This window comes from Galeopterus variegatus, unplaced genomic scaffold (assembly GCF_000696425.1).
Source record: "Galeopterus variegatus unplaced genomic scaffold, G_variegatus-3.0.2 Scaffold1965, whole genome shotgun sequence".
Classification (NCBI taxonomy): Eukaryota; Metazoa; Chordata; class Mammalia; order Dermoptera; family Cynocephalidae; genus Galeopterus; species Galeopterus variegatus.
The window spans coordinates 206,977-221,840 of NW_007728076.1; the positions used below are offsets into that span (position 1 = coordinate 206,977).

Here is a 14,864-nt window from a genome sequence, read left to right on the forward strand (position 1 = left end):
GGTCCTCTGGTACTTTAGTCAGGAAAGGTCATCAAGGTAACCAGGAAAGATGACCTTTTAGTTGTCCTGCTTGGCACCGACTGCAGCCTGCCTTCAGCTGGAAGCTCTGAAGCTTAAGCAGCTGATGGAAACTTAAGCAGCAAAAATTCACCCAGTGCCATTTTCTTCTTTTACCTGCTGGCTCTTCCCCAGAATTTGCCCATTTTGGTTGCTTGCTCTCAGGTAGTTTTTAATATTTTTTCCGGAGTTCATAGGAAGTGTTGACAGATGTTAGCCTCAACCTTAGTGAGAGTTGAGGAGTTGAGAGGGTAGAGGAGGAGATATGTCTTGGAACTTGAATCCTGGAGGGTGTGTACTTGGAATCCCACTTGTTACAGTAAAGATAAGGAGGACTCAGTGTATCCTGTCAGGGTCAAGGGCAAGAATCAAGCCCTGTGATTCAGATGAGGGATCTTTCTCAGTGCATTGGGATGGGCTCCCCAACCTGCCTGGGATGACATAGTCGTTTCCTTAGAGGGTAACTGTTGAGCCTAGGGAGTCAGAATTACATGTGGAAATAATGAAATAAATCAGATCAAATGACAGAGTGAAACCCCATAGAGGAGACTGAGAGAAGACGAATCATGAGGAGTGGTATCACAGGGGTCAAGGCAGAGAGGATTAAAACAAGCAGGGATGGGCTTGGACAAGCAGGGACTGGGCAGTACTGAGAGGCCTTGGCTTGAGCAAGGGGTGAATCGAATCAGATTTGATGGTGGGGCACGAGAGGGAGGTGAGCAAGGCAGGTAGACGACCTCCGTACAACCCTCTGCAGAAGAGAGAAGGGAAGGTGGAAGGTGGAAGAGAACTGGGGAGAACGGAGGCCCATGAGGGCTGTGTCTTATTTTTTCCTTTAAAGATGGGAGAGACAGGAGCAAGTTTAAATATTGAGAGAAAGGAGCTAGTAGGGTGGAAGAGGTGAAACCACAGGCTTGGAGGTGATCCATAGATGAGGTTCCTGAGAAAGAAGGAGGGGGCTCAGGGCAGGGATGCAGAGATTTGCTTTGGACAACAGGTGGGCCTCCTCTTAAAACAGATTTCATTTTAACATGATTGATTAGACACACTAACACATTGTGAAGTTTACATAGAAAAGCATTAAAAACAAGTTTTAAGAAAAGGTGTCGCATGGCTCCTTTGTCATGGTGAAAAATCTCCATTTCTCACTTCCAGGCTCATGACCCTAGTTANTTTCTCTTGTATGATTTCCTGTCTTTTAATCCATTATGACCTTATTTTGTTTTTTGTCATTGATCGTAGTTAAAATAGCTGCTTTAAAAATCCTTGTTTGCTAATTCTGACATCTGGCTCTTTTAGGGTTGGTCTTCATGGTTATCGTTTTTACTTGAGCATGGGTCACATTTTTCTGTGTGTATGTCAAATAATTTTGGATTGATTCTGTACATTGCAAATGTTACGTTGTGGAGAGTCTGCTTTGTATATATGTATTTCTCCGAAGAGCTTTGTTTATTTTGTTTTTTCAGGCAGGTAACTTGATTGGACTCAAAATGCAAACTCAGTGTCTTGGGTGGGAGCTCAAATCTCAGTTAGTTCCTTTTCTTTAACATGGTGGCTTAAAGCTTGCCCCACACATGTGAGGCCAAGCAGAGATTCAGGTCAAGTTTATATACAGAATTTGAGGCTTCTTGTCTTTGACTTTCCCCTTTCCAGGATTCCTTTCTCACGTTCTAGTAGCTGAGGTTGCCTCACATTTGGTCCTCTGGTACTTTAGTCAGGAAAGGTCATCAAGGTAACCAGGAAAGATGACCTTTTAGCTGTCCTGCTTGGCACCGACTGCAGCCTGCCTTCAGCTGGAAGCTCTGAAGCTTAAGCAGCTGATGGAAACTTAAGCAGCAAAGATTCACCCAGTGCCATTTTCTTCTTTTACCTGCTGGCTCTTCCCCAGAATTTGCCCATTTTNGATGAGGGATCTTTCTCAGTGCATTGGGATGGGCTCCCCAACCTGCCTGGGATGACATAGTGGTTTCCTTAGAGGTTAACTGTTGAGCCTAGGGAGTCAGAATTACATGTGGAAATAATGAAATAAATCAGATCAAATGACAAGAGTGAAACCCCATAGAGGAGACTGAGAGAAGACGAATCATGAGGAGTGGTATCACAGGGGTCAAGGCAGAGAGGATTAAAACAAGCAGGGATGGGCTTGGACAAGCAGGGACTGGGCAGTACTGAGAGGCCTTGGCTTGAGCAAGGGGTGAATCGAATCAGATTTGATGGTGGGGCACGAGAGGGAGGTGAGCAAGGCAGGTAGACGACCTCCGTACAACCCTCTGCAGAAGAGAGAAGGGAAGGTGGAAGGTGGAAGAGAACTGGGGAGAACGGAGGCCTATGAGGGCTGTGTCTTATTTTTTCCTTTAAAGATGGGAGAGACAGGAGCAAGTTTAAATATTGAGAGAAAGGAGCTAGTAGGGTGGAAGAGGTGAAACCACAGGCTTGGAGGTGATCCGTAGATGAGGTTCCTGAGAAAGAAGGAGGGGGCTCAGGGCAGGGATGCAGAGATTTGCTTTGGACAACAGGTGGGCCTCCTCTTAAAACAGATTCCATTTTAACATGATTGATTAGACACACTAACACATTCTGAAGTTTACATAGATAAGCATTAAAAACAAGTTTTAAGAAAAGGTGTCATGTGGCTCCTTTGTCATGGTGAAAAATCTCCATTTCTCACTTCCAGGCTCATGACCCTAGTTAGCTGTTAAGTTATTTCTTTTTTCCTTTTGTCAGATTCTTGTCAAACACCTTTCTTCCCTTATGCCAAATGATTTGAAGTCAAGTTGTTATGACTTCCCCAGCAGGGCCACTTTAACCTTTACTTGACTGTGAGTTTAACCCTTGGCCTTCCATACTATATAACTTTTATAGTTACTTACCTAAAAGAAAGTTTCATCTTTGACCAATTTTTGTTTTTCTTGGTTCACAGTCACAATGGGCACAGAGAATGGGAGGTGTACCCTAGAAGACATCTAGTGTTCTTAAAAAAACAAAACAAAAAACCAAAAAAAACCTAAGTGAGCAATTTCTGGGAAGAATAAAATAAGGACTTTTCTTTTACCTGAACTTAAAAGCTGTAAGATTATGTGTGGCTGGGGACATGCAGTTACGCTGTGGTCAGTGATAGGTTTCACGAATATTCTCAATGTAAAAACATAATGAGGAAACACAAAAATTCCGATTAAATTTACTCTTAAGCCACAGTAACTATTTTTGGGTAGAGTATCAATGAATCAAACTTTAAATCGCAAAATTTTCTTCTCTTCAGAAATAATTTTTTTCTCGAATCATTTGCCTTAGTGATAGCTGATCAGTAAACTCAACCACAGATGCACATTTACAAAGAAACTTGAATTTTATACTGGAGAAGGAGGTTCAGTAACAATTTTATTCCCCAAACGGGGTGAACAAGGGTTTTGCTGCATTTGCTTTTGTCTTTGAGAAACCAGCTTCAGGATAGTCCATGAGCTGGTGCGTCTGGTTGTGGGCCTTCATCTGCTCTTTTCCTGTAGAAGCAGCAGGAGAGAGGGGCACTAAATGCACTGGAGTGGTCAGAGAGCCTGGCAGTCCTCCAAGGAAGGTTCTTGCAGCATCTCTGAGAGGAGGTGGGCTCCCTCAGTGGGAATAGCAGCAGAAGAGAAAAGCATGGCCTCTGAGCGCAGGTTCCCAGAGCAGGGCAGTCCTGCAACTGGAAGCCACTCCTGGGTGCTGGGGTTGGGCACCGACAGCTCAGCACAGCTGCTCAGCCCCAGCTCTGCTCCTCATCACTTGCCCTTGGAATCTTCTGATGCTCCTTGGAAGTGAGAAGGGTTGGAGGCGTGGGCGGCCATCAGCGAACACAGGTTTATGAGCATTAAGGGATGCGTTGTCTCTGGTTGCCTCAAAACCCCACTCCACCCCTTCTGGGAGTGAGAAGAGCTCAGCTGCCCTTGGGAGCACTCCCTTTAGAGCACGGACTTTCCGACTGAAGACCCCTTTCCAGGTAACTGGTTTTCAGACAGGTTTGCTAGGCATGTCCCTTTGTCTCTGCAGCCTCAGGCCTCACCCTCCGGGTTCCCTGCTGCAGTTGGATTAGGACTGAACAGACACTGCCGCACGCTTGTTCACTAAGAAGGGAAGCAGTGTGGCACTGACACCTGGTCTCTTGTTCAGCTGGTCCCCTCCATAAGCTGATACACGCAGTCAGCTTCCAGATGCCTCAGGCCAACAGTGGGGCCCCTGGGAAGGGAGCCCAGGCTGGCCATCCTTGAACTGCCCCTGAGATATTTTTCAACCTAGCCAGAGGGCGTTACGGGAGTTCTACTGAAGCGTCCCCTGCAGAGCCCTAGAGAGACTAATTCTCCTGCTTCCGAACTCCCTCCTCCTACCCTGCCAAGCATTGTCAGGACCTGCTTTGGGTTTCTTGACAACCATGTATATAATTCATGCAAGACAGGTTACCGTGGAGCGTGTTACCTTTGCTAGTCAAGCATGGCTCAGTGACGCGGCTCCAGGTTTCGGCCAGGAAGTAGGTTTTACTGGTGTTTGGATCTAATGTTTTCCTGTCCGGAAACCTTCCCCTTCCCTTGGTGGGGCTGTTCTGGCAAGCACCACCAGGGAAAATCTACCTTCCTCTTGTCCAGTTGGATAAATGGGTTCCAGGCAAAAACAGTCTGTTGTGTAAAGCAGAAGCCCGTGGGGGAAATGTTTGCATTGAGAAGTGGGAAGTCGAGACTGCCCCGGTGGGCCGCACAAGCCCAGCTAAGCCCTGGTGTTGCCAGGGTTGTTCCTGGTGGTAGCGTAGTTAGCATCAGAGCCTTTCTATGAACGTGGGATGCTTTGGGAAGGGACTGCTTCCTGCGTCCTCAAGGCCATCATGCTTTTCTGATCCTCCCTGAAATAATGGGGACACAGACAGCAGCAGAGAAACAGAAGACTCAGGGTCTCCATTTATTGCACTTTCTTCCTTTCTTGGTTTTCTGGCAGGTCAGCTGGAGGAAGGAGGTAAATATTAGCAGGAGAAGCTATTGGTCACACAGAGGAGGTGGCACCTGAGAGACAGAAGTTAACCCCACAGTGAAGGGGCTGGGTGGGAGGAAGGTGGAGAGAACAGGCACAGAAGAAGGGCCTTTCCGGTGGTTCCTTGTGNGCAGCCTCAGGCCTCACCCTCCGGGTTCCCTGCTGCAGTTGGATTAGGACTGAACAGACACTGCCGCACGCTTGTTCACTAAGAAGGGAAGCAGTGTGGCACTGACACCTGGTCTCTTGTTCAGCTGGTCCCCTCCATAAGCTGATACACGCAGTCAGCTTCCAGATGCCTCAGGCCAACAGTGGGGCCCCTGGGAAGGGAGCCCAGGCTGGCCATCCTTGAACTGCCCCTGAGATATTTTTCAACCTAGCCAGAGGGCGTTACGGGAGTTCTACTGAAGCGTCCCCTGCAGAGCCCTAGAGAGACTAATTCTCCTGCTTCCGAACTCCCTCCTCCTACCCTGCCAAGCATTGTCAGGACCTGCTTTGGGTTTCTTGACAACCATGTATATAATTCATGCAAGACAGGTTACCGTGGAGCGTGTTACCTTTGCTAGTCAAGCATGGCTCAGTGACGCGGCTCCAGGTTTCGGCCAGGAAGTAGGTTTTACTGGTGTTTGGATCTAATGTTTTCCTGTCCGGAAACCTTCCCCTTCCCTTGGTGGGGCTGTTCTGGCAAGCACCACCAGGGAAAATCTACCTTCCTCTTGTCCAGTTGGATAAATGGGTTCCAGGCAAAAACAGTCTGTTGTGTAAAGCAGAAGCCCGTGGGGGAAATGTTTGCATTGAGAAGTGGGAAGTCGAGACTGCCCCGGTGGGCCGCACAAGCCCAGCTAAGCCCTGGTGTTGCCAGGGTTGTTCCTGGTGGTAGCGTAGTTAGCATCAGAGCCTTTCTATGAACGTGGGATGCTTTGGGAAGGGACTGCTTCCTGCGTCCTCAAGGCCATCATGCTTTTCTGATCCTCCCTGAAATAATGGGGACACAGACAGCAGCAGAGAAACAGAAGACTCAGGGTCTCCATTTATTGCACTTTCTTCCTTTCTTGGTTTTCTGGCAGGTCAGCTGGAGGAAGGAGGTAAATATTAGCAGGAGAAGCTATTGGTCACACAGAGGAGGTGGCACCTGAGAGACAGAAGTTAACCCCACAGTGAAGGGGCTGGGTGGGAGGAAGGTGGAGAGAACAGGCACAGAAGAAGGGCCTTTCCGGTGGTTCCTTGTGGTGTAGGTGGTGTAGGTGGGCAGGATGGGCATGGTGGGAGATGAGGGTGGGGGGAGTCAGGCAGGGGCCAGGTCCAGGAAAGCTTATATGTCGTGTTAGAAAGTTGGAATTCATCTGGCAAATTTTTAAGCTGGGGAGCAAAATGACCTGATTTTCAATTAGAGTTTATTCTGGCCACACTGTGGGGACAGAAGTAGAAGTGGCGTGAGTGAAGCAGGAAGCCCAGGTGGGCTGTAGCGCGATCCTGGCGAGGAACGGTGAGGGTCTGAACCAAAGGGGAAGCACCTCCGATGAGGTGGAGGGGCTGCGCTTGGTGACTGATGGACTCTCGGGCCATCAGGGGAGAGGGTCAAGGATGACATCCAGGTGTCTGACTTGGGTGACAAGGGAATGGTGGTGTCTTCTTTCTTCCTTTCTTGGTTTTCTGGCAGGTCAGCTGGAGGAAGGAGGTAAATATTAGCAGGAGAAGCTATTGGTCACACAGAGGAGGTGGCACCTGAGAGACAGAAGTTAACCCCACAGTGAAGGGGCTGGGTGGGAGGAAGGTGGAGAGAACAGGCACAGAAGAAGGGCCTTTCCGGTGGTTCCTTGTGTAGGTGGTGTAGGTGGGCAGGATGGGCATGGTGGGAGATGAGGGTGGGGGGAGTCAGGCAGGGGCCAGGTCCAGGAAAGCTTATATGTCGTGTTAGAAAGTTGGAATTCATCTGGCAAATTTTTAAGCTGGGGAGCAAAATGACCTGATTTTCAATTAGAGTTTATTCTGGCCACACTGTGGGGACAGAAGTAGAAGTGGCGTGAGTGAAGCAGGAAGCCCAGGTGGGCTGTAGCGCGATCCTGGCGAGGAACGGTGAGGGTCTGAACCAAAGGGGAAGCACCTCCGATGAGGTGGAGGGGCTGCGCTTGGTGACTGATGGACTCTCGGGCCATCAGGGGAGAGGGTCAAGGATGACATCCAGGTGTCTGACTTGGGTGACAAGGGAATGGTGGTGTCTTTCTTGAACGTGGGAAATAGAGGAGAGAGAGCAGTTGGGGAGACAGAGTAGATGACCTCCCAGCAAATGTTTGTAGCGTTGGGTTGAATGGAAAACATCAGTCTCATTCTAAGCCAAGGACCCCAACAACATGTACTTATTTTCCTTACAGGAAAGATTTTGGGCCTCACAAAATAGTACCAGTGAAGGTCCACCAGCATGACCCGTTCACCCCAAGTGAAGAGAATATGGATTTGCTCACGACGTATAAACAAGATTACAACCCCTACCCTGTCTATCGAGTGGACCCCATCAAACCTCGGGACAGTAAATATCCATGTAGTGACAAGATGGAGTGTCTGCCTACTTATAAAGGTGGGAGAGTACTCGAGGGGCAGGTTGGGGGAGGGATAGGCTGAGCCCGTGTGCAGGACAGGAATTGTATTTTATTGTGCATATCCCCCTAGTGCCAGGGTCTGCAAACTACTTCCCACAGGCCAAATCCAGCCAGTAGCCTGTTTTTGTGCAGCTGGTGAGCTAAGAATGGTCTAAATTTTTTTAAATGATTGTGGGAAAAAATCAAAAGAATATGATTTCAGGAGGTATGACAATTCTAGGAAATTCCAAGTTCATCATTCACGAGTATGGTTTATTGGAACAAGGCCATATTCATTCATTTACACGTTATCTGTGGCTACTTTTGTGCTACAATGGCAAAGTTGTGTAGTTGTGACAGAGACCACAAAGGCCTATGACACTTAAAACCTAGCCCTTTAAAGAAAACAGTTGCCAACCCCTGCCTTATCTTGCTGTTTGTATCCTACATCGGGGAAGCATTTCAAACTTAAGCTAAGTAAGATTCTACCACTGAATGATTGAGTCATTCATCCATTTAAAAAAATATTGCAATGTAACATACATACAGAACAGTGTGCTAATCACAATTATATAGACCATTGAATTTTGGCTGAACAGACCCATATAAACAGCACCCAAGTCAAGAAATTTAACATCACTACTTTTCAGTCACCCTCTTCAATCATTATGCTGACTTTTAACACCTTAAATTAGTTTTGCCAGTTTTGAACTTTATATAAATGGGATTGACTCATTCTTTATCGAGTATCTATTACACATCAGTCATGGTCCTAGGAACTGTGAAGGGAGTATAATGGCCTGCCCTTGACCTTCTTGTCTAGTATGGAGACATGTGCTGTGAAAGCAGGGTAGCACACAGAGAGTCTGTGAAGCAGAACCTCAAAGACAGACCATGGGAATAGAGGCCAAGTTTGTAGTCAGTAACTTTATGCTCATGATGCCCTGTTGCTCTAGGAAGACATGCTAAGCAGGTCATGTGAAATGTTTGTGGACCTCTAAATGACTAATGCCTTGGCTTTTACTTAGCCAAGCATTTAGGCTGGAGGTTGGGTGGTGGTGGTGGAGCTGGGAAGGCTGAAGGTTGGGTGGTGGTGGTGGAGCTGGGAGGGCTGGAGGTTGGGTGGTGGTGGTGGAGTTGGGAAGGCTGGAGGTTGGGTGGTGGTGGTGGAGTTGGGAAGGCTGGAGGGATGTGAGAATCTTCCTAGAAGGAGCTCTAAGTCTATTATTCTGGAGGACCCTACATGTGGTTGAGCTTCTCTACTTCCAGGGACTGAGACTCTGGGCTGGACTGTCATGATGTCTTCAGCCACCTGGGCTCTGTCATTTTATCTTCAGAGTCCTTCTGCGCTGATAGCCACCTTCTGGCAAGCCACATTCTGGATGTTACCATATCTTGAAATGGTCCCATATCTGAAGCCTTTTGCTAACATCCTGTCCTTCTGGCTTGTCCTCTGATCTCTTCCCTCCACAACAGTCCTGGCCTCTTTGGAACCTCTGGTCATTGATGCCTCAACCTTCCTTCTTACCATCAGCCTCTCCTGTGTCTGTCCCTCTCCATGTAGCCTATTCCGTGCTCTATCATCACAGCCTGTCCCTAAACCACCTCTCCCTTCTGTCCTTCTTTTGCTTCCCCCTGGCAAAGCCCTATTTCTGCCTTCTCCATGTCTGTAGCTGAACATACACCTGAGCATGTCTCCAATCTTTTTAGCTCTTATCCATTTTCCACAGAAAGGAAGGAGGGAGGTCTTCTAAAAATGGCGTTCTGACCTTTTTGTTGCTTGAAACCCCTCAATAATCATAGTTTTTAGGTTAAAACCCCAAAGTTTTACCAACTCTTCTCGTGCCTTGAAGGTTTTGGCTTTCCTCCCTGAGCCCCTCTGCTCCAGCCTCAGGGCCTTCTTTCAGTTCCCTTCCTCCATTTCTTTTCTGCCTCAGGGCATTTAGCACATGTGATTCCTTCTGATCCCCCTGTCTAGTACTCATCCTTTAGCTCGCTGCTGAAATATCACATCCTTAGAGGCCTTCCCAGACCTGCCCGCGTGCCCTCCTGGATGGTCTGAAGGAGCCTTGCACTCCCCTGTCTTGTAGTTCATTGCATAGTTTTGCTTTAAGCTCTTCCACCTTCTGCTTTCCCATATTCTTCCCTTTGTCCGTACAATTACATCTCAAACTGATCTCTGCAAACTGTGGAATGGTACTCCATAGCTAACACTAAATCATGACTGACTTTTCGCTACTGATGAAGTTAAAATTGAGAAAACCCTATATTCTATTCCTTAAACTTCAGTTGTCTATTAACTGCTTGCCTACTTAAACGGGATTAATAATCAAATACCAGTCAAGTATCAACTGGACATCTTAGAACCAGGCATGCATGNCAGACCTGCCCGCGTGCCCTCCTGGATGGTCTGAAGGAGCCTTGCACTCCCCTGTCTTGTAGTTCATTGCATAGTTTTGCTTTAAGCTCTTCCACCTTCTGCTTTCCCATATTCTTCCCTTTGTCCGTACAATTACATCTCAAACTGATCTCTGCAAACTGTGGAATGGTACTCCATAGCTAACACTAAATCATGACTGACTTTTCGCTACTGATGAAGTTAAAATTGAGAAAATCCTATATTCTATTCCTTAAACTTCAGTTGTCTATTAACTGCTTGCCTACTTAAATTCCATAGCTAACACTAAATCATGACTGACTTTTCGCTACTGATGAAGTTAAAATTGAGAAAACCCTATATTCTATTCCTTAAACTTCAGTTGTCTATTAACTGCTTGCCTACTTAAATGGGATTAATAATCAAATACCAGTCAAGTATCAACTGGACATCTTAGAACCAGGCATGCATGGATGGGCAGGGGGTTTTGTTCTGGGTACGTGTGCACTTGAGGTTGGATTTCATAGTTTTCCTCTGGAATTCACATTTAAAAACAAATCAATATGTAGCTAAAAGAAACATTTGTAGTTGAATTTGACCCATAGGTGCCAGTTTGCAACCTACATGTCTTAACAGGTTTTTTTTTTTTTTTGAATAATATTGTTTTAGTCTGTAAGTGCTGCTATAACAAAATACCAGAAACTGGGCACTTTACAAATAATTTATTTCTCACGGTTTTGGAGGCTGGGAAGTTCAAGATCAAGGCATTAGCAGGTTTGGTGTCTGGTGAGGGCTTGGTCTCTGCTTCCAAGATGGTACCTTGTTGCTGTATCCTCACATCGTAGAAGGTGGAAGAGAAAAATGGGCCTAAACTAGTTCCCTCTGGCTCTTTTATAAGGCACTAATCCATTCATCTGGGTGGAGCCCTCATGACTTAATTACTTTTCTGAAGGGCCCTACCTCTTAATACCATAATAGGGATTAAGTTTCAACACATGACTTTTGGGGGACATTCAAACCATAGCAAATATGAGGGCACTTCAAAAAGTCTGTGTAAACATTGAATTAAAAGATAGTACAAATCTTTCTGTGAACTTTCTGAAGACCCCTCATACTTACCATATTCTGTTAATTAAAGTGATTTATTTATCCCCTATGATATAATGGCTTCTGAAACTGGACCTCGAATACCCACCATATGTGTTCCCAGCACAGGGAATGGCATAACAAAGGTGTGTCAAATGAAGGAATGAATGAACGAATGGTTCTGAATCACTGAAGAGCTTCAGTTGACAGAGTTTGGCAGTAGATCTATACAAATCCTCACCCAGCCTGTACCCTATGGGTCCTGGCAAGGAGCAGGAGTAAAGTTTGGGGAAGACCCATGATATTTACCCCACTCTTGGGTCAGTCCTGATCAACCAAATGAATGTGTGAGGGGACACACCCTTGCCTTATTTCTGGGTGTATCACCCCTTGGATGACTTGTCTCATTTGAAAATTTGGTGTTATAACACTGTGCTCTAAGCACCTGAGCTAACCGGCCAGCTGTTTTGCTTGTTTGTTTTCTTTTAGCAAACTTCATGTTTTATGGCCATACATTGATTCTCTTTCCAAAGGGGAAAAACAAAACCAAAGACCAGTGTCATTAGATATGTGTATTTCAATGGGTGCCATCTATCTTTCGTCTATATTCTCTGCTTATATTGGTTCCACAGGAAAAATATGAAAACTTTTTCTTTTTCCATTCTTATGGCCAGCACTGTTACTGGGGTCCAGAAAACCACCAATAAAATATGCTCCAACAGCATTTGGTTGTAATTTGTGACATTTTCAAAACACTGTGCAATTGGAAAGATTGAGAGTGTAATTACTTGATGCTCAGCTTTAGGTTTAGCTAAGTTTTTTTAGAGACACATTATTGAATGGAATCCCTTTTAAAAAGATTCTTGCCAATTACCCACATGACACTCTGGCCCTGAAGGGCTTTACTGGTGTGTGAATAGTTTGTCATGTGGAATTCTGAGGTTTTCAGGGTCCTGTGGAGGTTTTTCGTAATAAGTGCTGGGTGGAAGAAGTCAGGAGGCTGGATAATAATGTGGTTTCAGCTGTATTGTTGGGTATCAGAAATCACATGAGGCAACTATGAGTTTAGGAACCTGTTTTCTTAACACATCATCCATCACAGAAGAGGGCCAGAGAAGCCCTGTCCTACCTACCCCCAAGTACCTTAAGGCAGTGGGTCGGCATCTGCAGGTAGATGTCCTCATTCAGTGAGGCCCAAAGTCTGGGGGGAAACATGTGGTTTATATTCAGCAAGATGGTTCCCCTTAAGGCCCCCTAATGCTTTCAAGATGCTGATAGAGCCATTAATGGCTTTGGGAGAGAGATTAGATTTTCAATTAAAATGAAGCCAATTTTGAGTACGTAGTTAGTGGTATTATTGGCCTAAAACTTCAGAGTATGACGGGGGGTAAGGATGTCAGGACTTCTGGAGGGGTGGGGTGAAGAGCTTGGCAAGTCCTCTCCCCAAAAAACCATGATAAAACTGGACAAAACAGTAAAAATCAGCCATTTCAAGACTCTGGAAATCAACCAAAGGTACACAACAAATTGAGAAGCATTTATCCAAGAAAACTACCGAACCTTGGTTATGAACAATGGATGTCTGTGGTGGTTGATCCTGGAGCTGTTTCCATCATCTCCCCCATCCCTTCCCCCAGTTCCATCTGTGAGGTAGTTCTGCCTGGCAGGCTAGGCTGTGAAAACAAGCAGCTCTGCTGCCAGTGGGGCCCGATTTGATTTGGAGTAGAGTGCATACTCGGGGGTTTTATAAAAACAATAGTGTTCTCAATGGCAAAAATCAGGGAGCTAGTCTGAGGTTGAAGTACTAGTTGTGGCAAGCAACAGACCAACAGACCAGCTAGAAACTTAACAGGGAGATCCAAAGAATGAGACAGACACAGTGGGCTTTGATATGCCCATTCATGTTCCTCGTGGTCTAGAAGGCTGTGAACATGGGCAAGGCCATGTGCAGGCTCAGGAGAGACCAGAGAGGGGCCTGTCTACTATCATCCCTGGCTGAATGCGAGGCCCAGTGCCTGTGCAGAGGAGACATGAGAAAGCCAATTCAGACTTGCAAACTGCCTGATCTTGGACTATATTTCCTAACTCTCACACAGATCCACTGGCAAAGGGTGAAAGCCTTACTAGCTTAAGGTGTTCAAATATAACTTCTGATCAGTCATTGGCTGACCACTAAACTATGCTGACATAGGGTGACCCTTAGGAGGCCAGGCTTAAAAACAACTTAAAAGAAAAAAGTGAGCAAAAATATCAGTGTCCACACACTGAAGGGGAAATACGACTGTATAGAATTAGTGCAGGTAAGTTACTAAACATGAGCAAAACAACTTTCAAGGGAGGATCAGAACTCAGGGTTGCTGTAGTGTATTATCTAAAGTATGATTTTTAAACAAAAAACTGAGACATGAAAAGAAACGTAAGTGTGATCCATGCATGGGGGGAGGGGGGGAGTCAGTAGAAATGATCTTTGAGGGAGCCCAAATGTTGGACCTAGAAGATACATATTTTGAAGTAGCTGTTATAAATATATTCAAAGAACAACAGTAAGCCATGTTTAAAGAAATAAAGGAAAGTATGACAATTGCTCATCAAATAAAGAATACCAATAAAGGAAAATCATAACCAAATGAGAACTCTAGAGTTGAAAAGACAATAACTAAAACAAAAAATTAATTACAGGGTATTTTAGTTTGTTTTCTGTTGCTGATAACAGAATACCCCAAACTGGGTAATTTATAAAGAAACAGAATTTATTTCTCACATTTTGGAGGCTGAAGGGTCCAAGGTCCAGGGAACACATCTGACGAGGCCCTTCTTTTTGTTGGGGAGTCTTTAGAGAATCCCATAGTGACCCAGGTTGTCATACGGTGACAATAGGGAAGAGTTCTTTTACACGCTTACTTGCTCTCCTTGTAAAACCACCAGTTCATACCCATGAAAACTGATTAAATCATTAACCCATTACTCCATGAATAGAATAATCCATTTGTGAGAGCGTAGTTCTCATGATCCAATCACCTCTTAAAGACCCTACCTTTCAAGTACCATATTGAAAATTAAATTCTAACAGGAGCTTTGGGGGACATTCAAACTACAGCAGAGGGGCTCAACAGCAAGTTTGAGCTGGCAGAAGAATTAGTTAAAAGGAAGATAGATCAATAGAGATTATCTAATCTGAAGACCAATAAATAAATAAATGAACAGAAACTCAGACTTGTGGGGATACCATCAAACATACCAACACACTCACAATAGAATCCTCAAAAGAAGACAGGGGCAGGAAGAATATTCGAAGGATTAATTGCTGAAAATTCCTAAATTTCATAAAGTATTTATATACCCAAGAGGAACAATCCAAATAGGATAAACATGAACAGATCCACATGTGCTCACATCATAGTCAAAATTTTGAAAGACAAAGATTTGGAAAGAAGCAAAAGAGAAACAACTCATTACATACAGGGAAATGACATTAACAGCTAAGTTCTCACGAGAAACATTGGAGGGCTGAAGGCAGTGGATTGACATTCAAAGTATAGGAAAAAATAAACGCTGTCAGCCAAGACTTTTATATCCAGTGATACTATGCTTTAAAGATGAAGGCAAAATAGACATTCCCAGATAAATGAAGACTGAGAAGTTATAGCTAGCTGATTTGTCTTTCAAGCAATACTAAAGGAAGTCCTTCAGGCTGAAAGGAAATGATACCAGTTGGTAACACAAATCTACACAAAGAAATAAAGAGTACTGGTAAACGTAAAGAGTACTGGTAAACGTAA

At 45.1% G+C, this 14,864-nt stretch overlaps 1 protein-coding gene across 1 annotated transcript in view; it reads left to right on the forward strand.

The window, feature by feature from the left end:
• The window catches only part of FAM154A (family with sequence similarity 154, member A), a 28,485-nt gene that overhangs the window by 5,671 nt on the left and 7,950 nt on the right, over positions 1–14,864 (forward strand). Inside the window, exon 2 of the mRNA XM_008579839.1 lies at positions 7,419–7,621. Within this exon, the coding sequence (XP_008578061.1) occupies positions 7,419–7,621 (203 nt within the window). The remainder of the gene's footprint in view (positions 1–7,418; positions 7,622–14,864) is intronic.